The following is a 15,861-nucleotide window of genomic DNA, read 5'->3' as shown; positions in this document are numbered from 1 at the left end:
TTATCAAAAAAAAAAAAAAAAAAAAAAAAAGGAATATGTTTTTCTAGCTGCAAATTAGTTTAGGGTCCAAAGAGAAATTTTCTTCAAGATGTGGAAGTTTAAGACTGCATGAATTGCAATTATTCTTGTGATTATACCTGGGCAAACCTATGTATGAGAAGGATATAACGGAGATATCTGAGGAGTTCAATCAATCTTAGCTAGTGTGGCTTATGTAGAAAGAGTGCTGGAAACCACTTCTTTGTTATTTTCCTTAAAGAGCTTGGATGCTCTTCAACTGTATTCGTGTGGCTGGTTGGTGTCGATCATACTTGCAGCAGATTTTGTTGCGGGTGATCCTCAAAGTGAATAAGAAAATATTTTGGAAAAATTTATGATGTGTGTTTTGAGAGAAAGGTACAGAAGAATTGAGGAGTTTCATAGAGACTCTTATCAATGCAAATAGAGTTTTTTTTTGTTCGTCTGTAGATGGTGCACTCTGGACAAATTCTTTTAGTAACCATGCTTCCTCCGGAATACCTTCTTGTTGGATGGAGTTTCTTGTCTCACACACCTCTCTTGTATTGTTTTGTTCTTATCATTGATTTTTCTTGTGTTTATGTATATGTTGGCAAAATTATGAGACCCTTCTTTCTTTTTCTTTACCCTACCTAAGCCTAACTATGGAGAGAGTAGGTTGTGACCCTCATGTTGTGACAAGAGAAGTGGCGACCCTCAATCCGGCCACACGAGGGCATAGACGAGTGCCATAATTCGACCGAGGAAGACGGTGCATAATCTAACATACCATACAGAGTGGACATTGAAGAGAAGTCGAGGCAAAAGCAAGATAAGGGCAACGAGTAAACAAGAATGTCAAAGATAGGCTTGTTGAAGGGTCGGGTATGGCCCGGACCTTAACCTCAAAAGTTGGGGTTCCGGAAGTAATTTGGGTATATGGTTATGAAGTTTAATTCCGTCCATATGAAATATGAACGCTCGTCAAACAGACGCTCCACGACATCGCATGATCGTTCGCCAAAATGACGTCTACCCGAGGAGTATTGAAAATGCATCAAAATGTACTATAGGGGGGGACATGGTGTCGAGGCCTAAACAAGCTATCTTGTGACACATGCGTGTGTCACAGTGAGGGTAAGCGTTCTGAGACAAGTGTCTCGGGCAACTTCCTTTGAAATGGATTTTTCAAGGACAATACCGGGCGGCACGAGTGTGCCGGTATTGCGCCTTAGCCCGCATGTTGAAGTTTGGATTATGCACCTGCTATCTGGTACGGTATCTATAAATGACAAGCATAGGCAAGGGAGGGCCAATGCCTAGATAGAACCAAGATGGATGGATGTTCAGGATGTCCGATGAGATAAGCGATACGTGAGCCCATTCTCGATGGCATGACCGAGTGAGTTGCAATGGCCAACAACACCCGAGACTTGGGATGACGTCAAGACATATGGGCCATGTCGATTGGGAACCAAGAGGACAAGATGAGATGCGATGTTGCATTGGGAGACCTTGGCCTGAGTAGAGGCTAGGTTGAGCCGAATGACTTGGCTAGATGTAGAGGCAAGTCGGTTGTGTCGTAGAAGATTGAACATGCACGCGCAGGCAGCGTGTGGTCAAACAAGCTTAGATTCCCGCACAAGCGATTTTCGGTTGGCGAAGACAAACCTTGCCTAAGGTCCGACAAAACCACAAAGCCAGGCGAAAAATATATATGGGGCTTGAGTTCTCCTTAATGTTGGTCACGAGTATGTCAAGATCACGACGCCGCACGGTTGAAAACGACTGTGACGCCTAGCAATGTTGGATCAAACTATTAAACTTCCCTCCCAATCCCACTTTCTGCTGGAACAGGGAAAAGCAAATGTCTTTGAGAATGGAATTTAGATAGCATTGAAGTAGATTTGGATGTCTACAAATTGTCTCAATTGCATTGGTCCTTGCATTTTACGACGTCAGATGACTTAGAATGGTCATATCCTTCTATAGTTCTATTTAAAGATCAAGTTTGATCGCAGATTTGGCTAAATATCCTAAACCATATGTATGTATGTATTTGAAAAAACTTATAAGTTGTCCTTATTTATGATGTGAATGCAGGTATATTTATTTATTATTATTATTTTATAGGAAATAAACATAATGCAGATGTATGATAAAATATGTTTATAACCTTGTTGTTTCCTTAAATTCCACAACCACCTCCTTACCATTACATTTGAAACATTTTTAACCATTCTCTATATATCTATTTGATGTTTTTCCAACCTGTCATTTGCCCTTTATTCTCATTCTTAATTTCTACTTTTGTTGAATTATCACTGATAAAAATAGAGGTTTTCTAAAATTTTGTGGGTATCCTACTAATGGTATTCATTGATTTCTTCTCAGTCTGAGGTGTTTGCTGTTGCATTTGCACTTCTTGCTGCCGGTGCAGTGATTCTGACCTTGAATGTGCTTCTCCTGGTAACTAAATCTCTCTTTCACTCTTCTCCCTGCTCCCTTTCCACTCTCCCAACCTATTCAAGGACATGTTTTAATCATCTTTCACTTTATACTCGTACAATTTTGTACGTTGCTGCCTTCTTGCGAGTGTTCATTGTTAGGATTTAGGAGTGTACATGTTGGATCTAGTGTTATCTGGTTTTTAGTAAACACGATTGCTGAAGCAACTGTGTTTGCTTGAGAAAAATTGAAATTGATCAAAACCCACTTTTACAGAAAATTGGAATGACCTCTTTACGAGAGCCTACTATGATATATTTTTTCTATTTATAAAACTGAACTTCATAGATCTCTAGGTCAGTTCTCTTTGGCAGTACGGTAAAAGATGTCCTATAGCTCTACCAAAAAGCCTTAGTTCCTTGTTGCCAAATGTGTCAGCTAATTTTCTTTCTGAGCTCATATTGGTAATTGCACCATTTTAACATACGGGATCATCTCCTTCGTTTGACTTTCTCAACCAAAGCTCTCTCTTCGAGAAATATGTCAATGAGATTAAAGGGGGTGGTTGGATGGCTTAAAGTCTAATGATGGGGAGACCTATTTAGTGACGATGAGTTTCAATTTTAGGTCTTTGCAATTGATTTTGTATAATCTCCTTGTTGAAAGACTCAAAACACTTGAACTTTGTTTACTTTTTTTTTTTTTCTTTTTCTTTTTCTTTTTCTTTTTTAAATCTGAATAAGGAAATAAATTATGCATGGACAGTGAAAGGTTACAAATGAAGCAGTAACAAAAACTTAAGAATCCCAACTTAAACTATCGATACTAAAAAATCTACTCCCATTTCAACACCAAACCTCTCTGTATACAACCCGCGTGCTTTCCCAAAAAGAAAGTCCACAAAAAGCCTCCTTATCAGAATTAGTAACAAGGGAATATAATTAGAGAAGGGATGAGAGAGGGAGCATGAAGAAGAACTACAAAACTTAGTTTTATCAAAGCTTTCTCCCAATTCACGTTCCTTTTGATGGAAGATTTGATAGTTCGTCGTCATGTTCCCTAGCCAAACACTTAGTTGCATTGACCCATGAAATCTTGACTTTTCATTTATATATATATATATATATATATATATATATATATATTATGTATACATTTTAATTGAATCTTAGCCAAAATATTAACTGGCCACCTCTTCAAATACGCACGACCCTTGAAATTTATGTAATAACCAAAACCAACGTTGCCAATTGAAAGAGCAATGAAAAAAATAATGGTTCACCTCGTATTTACACACACCTACCTGACCGAAGACTCATATTAGAGAAGTTCTTATGAGTGCCTTCTGCTGTGTTTAAGCCTCCATGATACATAATACAATAGTCCATAAAAGATTAATTGGTAATTTGCGTTTCCATTTCATTAAAGCCAATTCAACAATTTCTTACATTTGTGAAGTAAAAGAACCAAGATTTTATCTAGAACATCCCCGGTGAGTTTAAGCATTTTCATTTTCTATCTTCCATTGGATAAATACAATCATCGTTAGTTAAATTTTCTCTTGACAAAAAATTACAATGAGCAATATTCTCCTCCCAAACACCTTCTAATAACACCTCTTTTAACCGTTAAAATTCTAGGAAAGCAATGCAAGAGATTGTGGCTCCACCCATTTTTCCTTCCAGAATAACGTCTTCTTTCCCATTTCTAACTGTAAATGAGGAACATCTATCAAATAATGATCCAAGCATTGAAATAGTTTTCCTCTGGCTAGGCAAGCTTACTGATTTTCTTCCTTTACAGCAACGAGGATTCTATGTATTGAATTTTCTTGATTGAGATAGAAGGTAGAAAATTCTCTATGAGACTTGTGTGCTTTATCTCACTGATATCTTCATATATTTTTGCTTCACCCTCAAGTCATAGTGGAGGAGGAGTATTGCGCCTTAATGAACACTGGTAAGCTGGTAACGGGTGCTCCATCAGTTTCCTAGAGAGGGGTGAATTAGTTGTCCTTATATAGTACTTTTATTGCACTAAATTACTGATCATTATTTGCTGGCTGCCAGCGAATTTGTTGTCATAGCCAGGAATATAACCGTCACTCAATGAGCTTTCATTTCCTTCATATCTCTAACCCCATAAACTAATCCCACAACAAGAATTTTTTATTTTTCACTCGATGAACTGAACAACCCACCTTGACTTGCCCACAATAACTGGAGACTTCACTTTGATCACTGCAGGGTGGACATATAATTTTCTTCCAGAGCTTGAGTCTCTTGGGATATTGCCTATTCCCTCTAGATATTGGAGCATTGATCTGCATGTTGAAGGACAATGTAGTAGTGAAGATAGTTGTAGTGTGTGTGACCTTGGCATGGAGTTCATGGGCTGCATATCCTTTCATGAGTGCAGCAGTAAACCCAAGAAGAAAAGCCCTTGCCCTCTACCCCGTGTTCCTCATGTATGTATCAGTTGGTTTCCTCATCATTGCCATTGATTGAGACCAGTATGCTTCAACAAATTAGGAATGTTACTTTTAACCTCTTTTTGTTTTTGTTATTGACTTATATGATGTCTTGAAACTCGGATCTTCCTGGATGGATCATCATATTCAGTGACAGCAAATTTTGCTTGCTGGAAACCCAAATCTGTGTAGCTACATGTATCTACTTGTTGTTCATTCATTCACTCACATTATTCTTCCACTCTCCATCTCTCTAACATGCATGAAATTGTATTCTCTCTCACACATGCACCACTCCACTCATTCCCATTTTCCTCTCTGCTTTGTTGTAAGAGCTTCATATTCTCTCTCTTACATGCACAATTATTCTACCTCTACGCTCCTTCCTCCTCATTTCTCCTACTAACATCCAAACCCCATTTACTGTCTTTGATCCTTCCTTGGCCCACTTGGTTCGTCACTTTCTTTTTCAAGTTACAATAATATTCCCCTTACCACTTACAAACTTTCCATACAAAAAAAAGATCTACTTTTTTTTTTTTGGTTTTTTTTTTTTATATCATTTATTGATTTTGATGATACCAAAGTAAGAACAACTCTGTTCTTTCCATTTGTAATCTTGCTAAATTTAGATTTTGTATTCTCTTATTTACTCCCATAGTTGTTTTGTAGTTAGTGACATTGGAATTTGTTTGCTTGTCAACTCATTCTAACGCGTATGGTTTTATTTTTGGTAATAAATTTATTTGATTCAAGGTGGGATGAGTTCTGTAAATGAAAATTTTGTGGTTTTTGGATTGATGGATCGTCTAATTCGAAATGATAACAAAATGCATAGGTTGTTAGAAGGAGCTTGAGTACACAGATGTATATCGGATACCATCTCATTACTTTATTTCCTCTATGAGGGAAAAAGAAAAGTAATAAACCCGCAAATATTGAAAAAAACTACGAGTTTTTGTTGGTAAAAAATAAATCAAATGGATTCAAGGGGGTTTTTCGAGAACGTATCAACAAGCTAGACTCATACTTCGAGTTGTTTCAGGATGCGGTAGGGTGGGTTCAATAAATGAAAATTTTGTGGTTTGAGTTAGTTGGTGGATTCAATAGAATTAACCTATTATTAATTTTAAAGCATACCTTTTTTTTTCTTACAATACAATTTTATATACACGTTTTTATTTAATTTCAATATTACATTTATCTTTTGTTATTTATTCTCCGATCATTCTTAACGTAATTTTTTAAATATTTAAGAATAAATAATGAAGGCTTACGAACTAATATTTTATATTTTATTGAAAACAAAAATTCAATAAACGATCCAAATAACCTGAATTGATTGAGTCGAATGCATTATTTAATAAAGCTTATTTGGGTAGGGTCTAAAAAGCGTTGTGACATAACCCACGAACACCATACTTCTTTTAGTGACAAAGAAGTGGCTAACAACTCATTTCTACGTGTGACTAACTAATAGGATAGATTACGGAATTTAAAATTAAAGTGGTTGGTTTTGGTCTACCTTAAAATATTTGAATCATTATCAAATTTCATCGCAATATTTTGAAGTTGGAGCCAAACCCACATGTGAGATTGTTAATACCAAACCAAAATTAATGAAAACAAATAATAATAATATAGCATGAATCATAAATATTGCTTCCCTATACCTTATCTTATTGCAACTTTATTATATTAGTCAAAGATTCTTTTAATAAATAACAATAATGCAATCCTCTTACTAATAATATTATTTTACTTATTTTACTTTATTGGTCAAACTTTATTATTCTTTTCTTATTTTTTAAATATCTAATTTTCTCATTAAATAATATTAATATTAACCCAAAGTATAGAACTTTATATTTATGTATTTATATGTGCATTTAATATCTAACCCAAAGTCCAATTCTCTTCTCAAATGCATTCAAATTAAAGTTATGAACCAATCTCTCTCTCTCTCTCTCCTCCCTTTCTCTCTCTAGAGAATTCCTTTACACTTTTCTAAATTCCAAAAAGGGTTAAAATAAAAGCCCGAAATAAAGCATTTAGCTGTTTTTTTTCATCGAAAATAGATGTTTGATTATTCTCATTACATTTATTATGGAACGGAAAAAAAACACATTGTTTGTTATGTAGTAAGCTTATTTACTTATATTTATAACGCCATGGTGACATATATGGTAAGGAGTTTCAATGAATTGTAAATATAGCAACAAAAATCCAAAGAAGGCTTTGAAATTGTTTGTTTTTCCCCACATGTCTATTACTGACGAACATCCATCATTGAAAGATATTTATCCGTCGGTTGACATTTATAGAGAAGATATTTTTAAGTAAGGATGTTTAATATCAATGAAAATGTAACGCTTTTTAATTTATAAATTTTTATGACAATTTAGTCCCTAGTGTAAAATTTAGAGATATTTCCAATTCCTACTGTACTTTGATTTTTGAAATGGTATTTTTCAGGTTCCTTTTTTATGAACGTTGAACGTTGAAAGTTTGAAAGTAATGTTTTTATTCACAATTATTTATTGATTTATTATTATCTTTTTTTTTTTCCTTCGATTATTAATATTTAAAAAATATAAATAAATAAACTTGAGAGTATATAATTTTTTTTATGTGGAACGCAAAAACAGGCCGAGTCGTAACATTGGTTTAAGTTTAAGGTAAATTTTATAACACGTTCTTAAATTTAAGATAAAGTTTTTAATGGGTCTGAAGTTTGAGTTCGAGAATATTAAATTTTAATCCAGGTAAACCCAAATTAATATATATATTATCAAATTTAGAAGTGAAAATGGATTTTTTTTATTTATTTTTTATTTTTATATAAAATGTTTAAAAATTAAAAAGAGACAAAATAAGGTTTGAAATTTAAAAAAAAAAAAAAAAAAAGTGGAGGCTGTCGGGGCCACCAAAAACGCTCACACCTTTTCATCAGCTTCTCCTTTAATTCTCCACCGTCCGATCTTCCCACACACCGAACCCTAACTTCCCACCGTTTGATTCTTTCTTCCACGTGTTTTCTTCTCATTGGATGTTGCTTTTCCTTTTCTTTTTTTTTTGTCACTTTCTAAAAATATTCCATCTATTAATTTTACTATAATTTACCTAAAAAACCAAAAAAAATTAAGAATAAGATCTCAGTTATGAAATTAATTTTTTCAATTTTGTATTTATATGTCTTTAAAAATTTTTAAAAATCTAATAAATCAAAATTTTTAAATTTCAAGTGAGGTAAATAAATAATTTTAAATTGTCTAAATTCAAATTACGTAATTTTAATGAATTTTTAAAATTTGCCTCTATTAACCTACCAACAATTTATATATATATATATATATATATATATATATATATATTTACCGTGTATTTTTCTTTAATAATATTTAATATTTTATTTAGTTCAATAAATTAATTGGGATGATTAATTTTAAATTTTATTATAGAGACTAAATTTAAGTATTTTAACGAGATGAGGATTGAATTTTTTTATTTATTTATTTAACCTTCAAAAAAATAAATATAGTATTTAATGGTTGTTGACACATTTTCCTAATTTAATTCTTAAATTAATGGTATTGTTGTAATTTAATTTTACACCAAGCTCGGGATTTTTATGTAATAATTTGTAAATTTAGGAGAAGATAATGCTCAAAATTAAAAGTTTAAGAGCATGATTATAATATGTGATGCTCGAGGAAATGAGAAATGTTAAATGAATTGAAACCACGAGTAGTCTTCGTAATATACTGTAGAACTGATAATTATTTAATTATAGAAATTTTAAAATTAAGTTTGCTGGAACAATTTTGATGTGTTTAATGTACCGTGGTTGTTGGGTTTGAATTTTTTTTTTTTAAACAACCCGAAATTAGTTTGGTGGCCCGAACAACTGAGGGAGTTCACAACCCAACTTACCTAACCCGATATTGTGTTGTTCTTTTAAACAACCCGAGCTCCTTTACAATGGATGTGGGATTTCACATCCGTGGAGAGGAGAACGAAGCATTCATTAAATTGTAACCCTATTTTCAAGATCTTGACCCAAATTAAAAAACCCTACATTTTAGCTTATTAAAAAAAGAAAGAAATTAAATTATAAAATTAAAATTGACAAAACATCATGCGATGTATTGAGTAAAAAAGAAATAACTTTTAGCTTTTCTGATTTTCAAAACAATTTTCCTTTTTTTAAGTTTCAAAATTAAATTTTATTTTATAAAACTCAAAAATTAAATTTTTAATTAAAAAAATTAGGATCCATTAGTTTCATATTTTCTAAAATTATTTAACTATTTTATCTTATTTAGAGGAATTTACGCTTAAAATAATTATATATTTTTAGCTTTCTTTTTTTAAAAAACTGTTTGTTTTCCAGTGTTATTTTTGTTATGAAAATCTATTTTAACTTTTTAAAAAGTACTTTTAGAAAAGGCAAAAATAAAGTAAAAAAGAATTATGAGTTTAAAATCTTAATTCTTTAAATAATTGCTAAAGAAGGTTCCACAAGAATAATTTTTAAATTTTATTATTATTATTATTAGACTTCAATTAAAAATCCATAATTTTTTAGGAAAAAAAATTGAAAATTGACTTTATTTTTTTTTATAAAATAAAATAAGTAAAACTAATTTAAAAATATATATATTAAAATCTTGTAAATTGGTTGAAAATTAAATATAGAGTGAAAGTCAAGCATAAATAATAATAATAATAATAATAATAATTTCCCACCTTACACACGTCAATAAAATAAAAAATAAAATCAAATATTAAATAAATATTTAGTTAAAACCATGAGAGCGGTTTAAAAATTTAAATATATTATTTAAATTAGAATTAAATTTAAAATAAAAAATAAAAAATTGTCCCTATATAAGTTAGAGAGGGGGAAAAGAGAAAGGGGCATCTCACCGCAAAGAACGAAAAAAAGAGGTGAGGAAAAAAGAAGAAAAAATGGGCATGACAATGTTTTGGTTTTGATTTTGTTTTTGATCGTCTGCCCCTCTCTCTCTCGCTTTCTCTCTCTTTGATTCTTCTTTGAGTACGGGAAATAATTCGGGTTCTGCAAATTTTGTTGTTGCTGTTGTTGTTGTTGTTCTTGTGATTGTTGTTTGAGTTTCTGGTTTGATTTTGGTCCTTTAATGTGGTGCTGGAGAAAAGGGTGTGATTAAATAGACATAACAAATTGCAGAAGGATCTTCGTCTTGTTTCTTCGTCGAATTTGCACCCATTCCGTGGTGTGAATGGGTAATTCTTTTGGGTGTTCGGCTTCTGGGGAGAGATTGGTGTCGGCGGCAAGAGATGGGGATTTGGTGGAGGCTAAAATGCTTTTAGATTGCAATCCATGTCTTGCGAAATACTCTACTTTTGGTGGCCTTAATTCCCCTCTCCATTTTGCGGCTGCTAAGGGCCACAACGAGGTTTGTTTGTTTTTTGTTTTTTGTTTTTTGTTTTTTGTTTTTTTTTCCTATTTCGCTTCTATAATTTATGCGTTTGAATGTTTTTTTTTTTTCATTGATTTGGAGTTTCATCCTTCTGATTTTTTGTTCTTGGGTGCTTGTTCTTGTCTTAGATTGTGTCCTTGTTGCTTGAAAATGGAGCTGATGTGAATTCCAGGAATTACTGTGGGCAGGTATGTGATTCTTATGTGTTTTTCTCTTCTAGGTTTTGTTTGGATTGCATGAATGATCATCAGAAACAGGGGATCTTAGGTTTCTCACTTGTTGTCCCAAATTTACTAATGAATTTTGGGTATCCCCTGTTTTTGTTCTTGGTGGTGTGTAATGGGATTATTAGCAACGTGGGGATTGCTAAGATTACTCTATTATGATGTGCAATATTTTTTGTTTTGCAATCTTCTAAGTGCAGCAACATGTTATGTTTTTCTTAATGTAATTACCCTGAAACGAACGTGCCTTTCACTTGTTTTGTATTGTTTTGTTCATGTATATGAAGACAGCAGTGATGCAAGCTTGTAGATATGGACACTGGGAAGTTGTGCAAACTCTTCTAATCTTCAGATGCAATGTAAGTTGTTAAAGCTTTGTTCATGTCATTTATATGTTGTTTGGTGACTCTCATGGCTGGCCTTTTCAAAGCTGCTTTAGATGAAATTTGAAATTTATTTTATTATTGCATGTTACAGCGACAAGGCCATGAGATTTTCAGTTATTTCTTTTTCTTGATCGTGTGAAGTGTTTTGTCGTGGCGATTTGGTTTTTGTTTGAGTTGTGGTGATAATAGCTTGTTTCCTGTAATCAGGTAATGAGAGCAGATTATCTTAGCGGTCGGTCTGCTCTCCATTTTGCTGCTGTAAATGGGCATGTGAGATGTCTAAGACTTATCGTGGCTGACTTTGTTCCGAGCGTTCCCTATGAGGCCATCGATAGCCAGACAGATCCTAGCAAAAGTGATGGTGCGAATGTGAAAAGCAGATGTGAACAAGGGTACTTGACTCGTTTCATTTTGTATAGTTGCTGGCTGGTTTGATTGTTATAGGAAAAGGTTGATACGATTATATTATTCGGTCTTTAGGACTGAACGACAAGTTTTGATATATTGGTCGTTTACCGTAGCGTATTGTGAACTTTTCTTGACCTTTTTATTATTCTTGTGATTTATTTTTGTGTTTCCAGTGCAGTGCTTTGTCGAAGTTTGTAAATAAGGCCGCTGATGGTGGCATTACTGCTCTTCACATGGCAGCACTAAATGGATATTATGATTGTGTTCATCTTCTTCTCGATCTTCATGCTAATGTTTCTGCAGTAACATTTCACTACGGGACCTCGATGGATTTGATAGGTAACTCCCTCAAAATGTGCTTCTAAATCGTAATGGTGCTCGAGATCTTCCATTAACAACGAATGATTATATCCTTTTAGGAGCTGGAAGCACTCCATTGCATTATGCAGCTTGTGGGGGTAACTTGAAGTGCTGTCAGGTAAGACATCTTTTGATTTTAATAGTAAAATTTTGGGTTTAATGCGAAATTTGAATATCTTGTTCACATTTCTTTACGTTTTAAATTCTGTAGATTCTCCTTGCAAGAGGTGCTTCTCGGACGACTTTGAATTGCAACGGGTATATATGTCTCACAGTGTTTGCGTTTGGTTTTCTATCTTTCGTTGTGACTTGCCTAATTTGGAATGTGACTACCATTTCAGGTGGCTTCCTTTAGATGTTGCCAGAATGTGGGGACGCCACTGGCTCGAACCTCTGGTAGCTCCCAATTCGGTCTCTATAATACCGGGATTTCCCACTTCCAACTACCTGTCCTTGCCTCTACTGAGTGCATTAAACATTGCCAGGTATTTGGTTGTTTGCTATATTTTCGAGTTGCTAGTGTTGGTTCGCATTTTTTATCGCAATGGAATGAATTTCTGCATCGTATTGATATCATTGCATTTTTTTTTTTTTTTTTTACGACTTTGTTCCCAACGCCAATCCTAAAAACTAGAATAGTCGGTCCAAAACTACACACCAAAAATTTTCAAGGGTCATAATTTACATTCTATCAATTAATCAAGGGTTCCTCGTCAAAACACAGCCCCGAGTTCCAACTTTTAACTTTGCAACTTTGGACTTCACCACCTACATACAACCTGACACGAAATTGAAAGCTTATAGGTCACACCCGAACCACCCAAAATCTCCATGAATCCACCGTCGGAGGGAAAACCCCACACCCACTGACCTACTACAATTTTATTGGACTAGACGTTGATCACACGTAGAAAAGGGAAAGCTTTAGCCGGATGGAAAATCCTCTCTGTTAGATTTCTCCATTTCAATCGCTGGTGTTGAGTGAACTCCCTGCCGCTGCGCTCCTTTGTCGGAGAAGGAGCCAAAGGAGAAGATTGGAGTTGCTGCCCGCGAATGAAGGTGCTGATGGTGTTGATGGCTGACGCCTCTCTGTTAGATTTCTCCATTTCAATCGCTGCTGTTGAGTGAACTCCCTGCCGCTGGCTCCTTTGTCGGAGGAGCCAAAGGAGATGATTGGAGTTGCTGCCTGCAAATGAAGATGCTGATGGTGTTGATGGCTGACGCGAAGAAAAACGAAGAAGATGATGGTAGAGAGTTTCGGGTTTAAATTCTCTCTCTATAACAAGACCTAACAACCTTTTATCTACTCCCCCTTTTATCTACTCCATGGTGGACTGTTTGCAAGTTAAATTAATGAACCAGCTGAATCCTTGCCTCCTCCCATTGCAGATACTTTTTCGTATATTCTAATGGGAAACGAAACCTGATTGGGATGGGGCCGTGTATGTTCGTAAATTTTTCTGTTTTTTAGATCAGTATTTATTTACACGAGTTTCACGAAGAAGTGGCTATGCTGTGTTTTAACACCTAGATCACTTAGTGTCATGATATTGGTAGCTACATTTTGGTGAAAGTTGCATTCCACATATAAAACTTGGCTACTCTTTAACGCATTGAAAACGTGGATAATAACGTGGGATACTCTGCAGGGATTGCGGTTTTAAGTCTATGGGAGCGACCTCCGACGACGGGGATACTTGTGCTGTCTGTTTAGAGAGAGTATGTTCTGTGGCAGCAGAAGGTAAGTTCCTTTTTCATACGCTTACATCTGAATCTTATTTTACTCGTGTCATATTTTGGTTGGCTTATCGAGATGATGATCATGCTGATTATTTTTGGGTTCTCCGATCGGGCATGTTTTGATTGCTATAGCCAGAATGAGCAGAACCTTGCTTGTTATTAACCAATTTTCGAGATCTTGGGGTAGTCTTGGCCTATTTGAAAAATTAATGATGCCATTCTCCAATTTTCATAACCTGTTAATGCTAAATCTATTTGAGCTTCTCGTTGTTTTTCGATTGGTATTTTGGCTTGAACTTGTGCTTCCGACTTGTACTCGGGCTCACATCCCAAAGAAACTTAAAGAGGTTAATCTTAGTTTAGTTCCAGTTCCATTTTGGTACTCGTGTCTTCACGAGTATCACTATCGTTACTATTTTCTTAGAAATTTCTTTCAACTTGGCTTTTTATTTCTGAACATGAATATCTATAGCTGAGTTTGCCAGTAATTTATGAACTTGGTTGCTTCTGTAGGATGTGGACATGAGCTTTGTGTAAGATGTGCACTCTATCTTTGTTCGACTAGCAATATCCAATCACAAACGATCGGTTCATCAGGCTCGATTCCATGCCCCCTTTGCAGACATGCAATTATATCTTTCGTAAAGTTGTCTCGTGCCACAGCAAAGGAAAAACAGCTTCATCTGTCTCTTAGCATATGCAATCCATGCATTCTTCACACCTGTGATGCTGAAGATCAGGCTTCTACTTGTACGCCAGAGATCCGAAAGAATCGTGTAGCATCGGTTTCTTCAGATGTATTTTGCCCAGTAACTTGTAGCCCATTCCCTTCTGCGGCCATTCCTCTGTGTACATGCAATGACGGTCCATGCCCAACCTTCGAGCCCCGAGACGTTGGAACAGAAGATGAATCGCCCCGTCACTTGCAAACAACCCCAACAGACCAGGACAAATTGGGAGATCCAAGACAAGAAAGAACCAGCTGTTCAAGCATGTTTTGGGGCAGAAGAAGCGGTAGCAGGGAGAATCAATGCAATTCAGAGATAAATGCTTGAGACATGCCCCGGTCGGTTTCGAGTCAGTCATCTCGACGACAAGACTTGAGAGAATTTATAGTAACAGCAATACATTCTGAAAGTTGCAGTGGATATGTTGTGGATACAATGTTTGGCTTGACAGGTTCGATTTTCTCTTCGTTGTGTTTGCATTCCCAATTTTCGTGATGGCTTTAGGAGGCCGGGTTGGTGTGAATAATTTGTTTTGGCGCAGCAGCAGTTTTGAGCACGTTATGGTTTCAAGTCATTGTTGCTCTGCCTGTACAAATAGGTAGAGAGGGATATAAGGTTGTAAAATTTGGTATGTTGGGACCTTAGTTCTTTAAGTTTCATTATAATTATTATAGTTGAATAGAATAGTATCATATTATTAAATAGCTTCCTAATCAGAGTCCCCACAATATTAAATTACACATTCTGTTTATGGTAATGCTTATTTAGTAGTTCATCATGTGTTTGGGACTCTTGATTGTCTGCCATTTCTGCTTGTGATGACGTTTTTTTCTCTTTTGTTACTTTAGGCCTGCTGGTTGGGATTTTTTACATTTCATCCTCCAAACGTCATCTTCTTCCAACACAGTACTCTTGTGAATCCAATCAGACATCATCATCATCCTCCACCTGTTCCAAAGTGTTAGATGTCATCTCTGTAGGGGCCCCATCCCCCTCGCATGATCCCTTGTCAAATACTAGTCAAATTGTCATCATGAGGAGGGCTTGTTTCGCATTTGGATGACCTTACATGTTCAAACAAAATGTTAGTATTGCTCATGATCAATAATTTTAATTTGACTTTGGGATCTTATCCTAATTCATGCATCAAACACTTCTTCTTTATCTGCTGCTTTCCATGCACTTGAACCTTGATGTCCCTTTTTAAGTCCTTAAACTAGTAAATGTTATTCCATCAATCACGATAGTTGTTGTAAATACTCGAGCCTAAATGACCCATAGTTCGATCTCCGACCCCTTTTCAATAAAGAGGGTAATGAGATAGACTCAAGCCTAAATGACCCATAGTTTAATCTCCAACCCCTTTTCAGTAAAGAGGGTAATGAGATAGATTCAGGTCTAGATGACCCATAGTTCGATCTCCGACCCCTCGCTAAAGAGGGTAATGAGATAGAGTTCTTGAGAAATGAAAATGTGAAAAGAGACGAGAAGGGGAGAGAAAAATGCAAGTGGGGGCAAAGGAAGTACCAAACCAAACAAGTGGTGGGTTAAAAAAAACCCAACTCATAGCTCCAAGCAACCCCTAAATGTCCGACATAGTGACTTAACTAACTTATTATTTGGCACCATATGATACAT

The 15,861-nt window shown here is 35.1% G+C and overlaps 2 protein-coding genes and 1 long non-coding RNA gene across 6 annotated transcripts in view; 2 read left to right on the top strand and 1 right to left on the bottom strand.

Moving 5' to 3' along the window:
* LOC111459223 overlaps positions 1 to 907 on the bottom strand; it is a 9,106-nt gene extending 8,199 nt beyond the window's left edge. The window contains exon 1 of the long non-coding RNA XR_002713259.1: positions 896 to 907. This is a non-coding gene — a long non-coding RNA (uncharacterized LOC111459223). The remainder of the gene's footprint in view (positions 1 to 895) is intronic.
* The window catches only part of LOC111459222 (protein YIPF6 homolog), a 7,230-nt gene extending 2,080 nt beyond the window's left edge, over positions 1 to 5,150 (top strand). The window contains exons 2-3 of the mRNA XM_023102015.1: positions 2,392 to 2,466; positions 4,692 to 5,150. Coding sequence (XP_022957783.1) covers positions 2,392 to 2,466; positions 4,692 to 4,952 — 336 coding nt within the window. The 3' untranslated portion in view covers positions 4,953 to 5,150. The remainder of the gene's footprint in view (positions 1 to 2,391; positions 2,467 to 4,691) is intronic.
* Positions 5,151 to 9,877: 4,727 nt separating this feature from the next.
* Positions 9,878 to 15,374, top strand: LOC111459566 (E3 ubiquitin-protein ligase XBAT33-like). Of its 4 annotated transcripts, none has more exons than XR_002713312.1 (11): positions 9,878 to 10,353; positions 10,506 to 10,565; positions 10,889 to 10,960; positions 11,195 to 11,379; positions 11,574 to 11,734; positions 11,815 to 11,873; positions 11,967 to 12,013; positions 12,097 to 12,240; positions 13,405 to 13,496; positions 14,009 to 14,674; positions 15,072 to 15,374. XR_002713312.1 is itself a non-coding variant. In XM_023102544.1 (10 exons), exons 1-10 carry the CDS (start codon positions 10,177 to 10,179, stop codon positions 14,548 to 14,550), a joined length of 1,539 nt encoding a protein of 512 aa, XP_022958312.1. In that variant the 5' UTR covers positions 9,878 to 10,176; the 3' UTR covers positions 14,551 to 15,015. The 4 variants fall into 4 exon arrangements, 2 of the variants coding, with proteins under 2 accessions (XP_022958312.1, XP_022958313.1); XR_002713311.1 differs by having other exon boundaries at positions 14,009 to 14,851; XM_023102544.1 differs by lacking the exon at positions 15,072 to 15,374 and having other exon boundaries at positions 14,009 to 15,015.
* The last annotated feature ends 487 nt before the right edge of the window (positions 15,375 to 15,861 follow it).

This window comes from Cucurbita moschata, unplaced genomic scaffold, assembly GCF_002738365.1.
Source record: "Cucurbita moschata cultivar Rifu unplaced genomic scaffold, Cmos_1.0 Cmo_Scf00022, whole genome shotgun sequence".
NCBI lineage: Eukaryota > Viridiplantae > Streptophyta > Magnoliopsida > Cucurbitales > Cucurbitaceae > Cucurbita > Cucurbita moschata.
The sequence above is the reverse complement of the archived record's forward strand: the minus strand, read 5'-3'. Positions and strand labels throughout refer to the sequence as shown.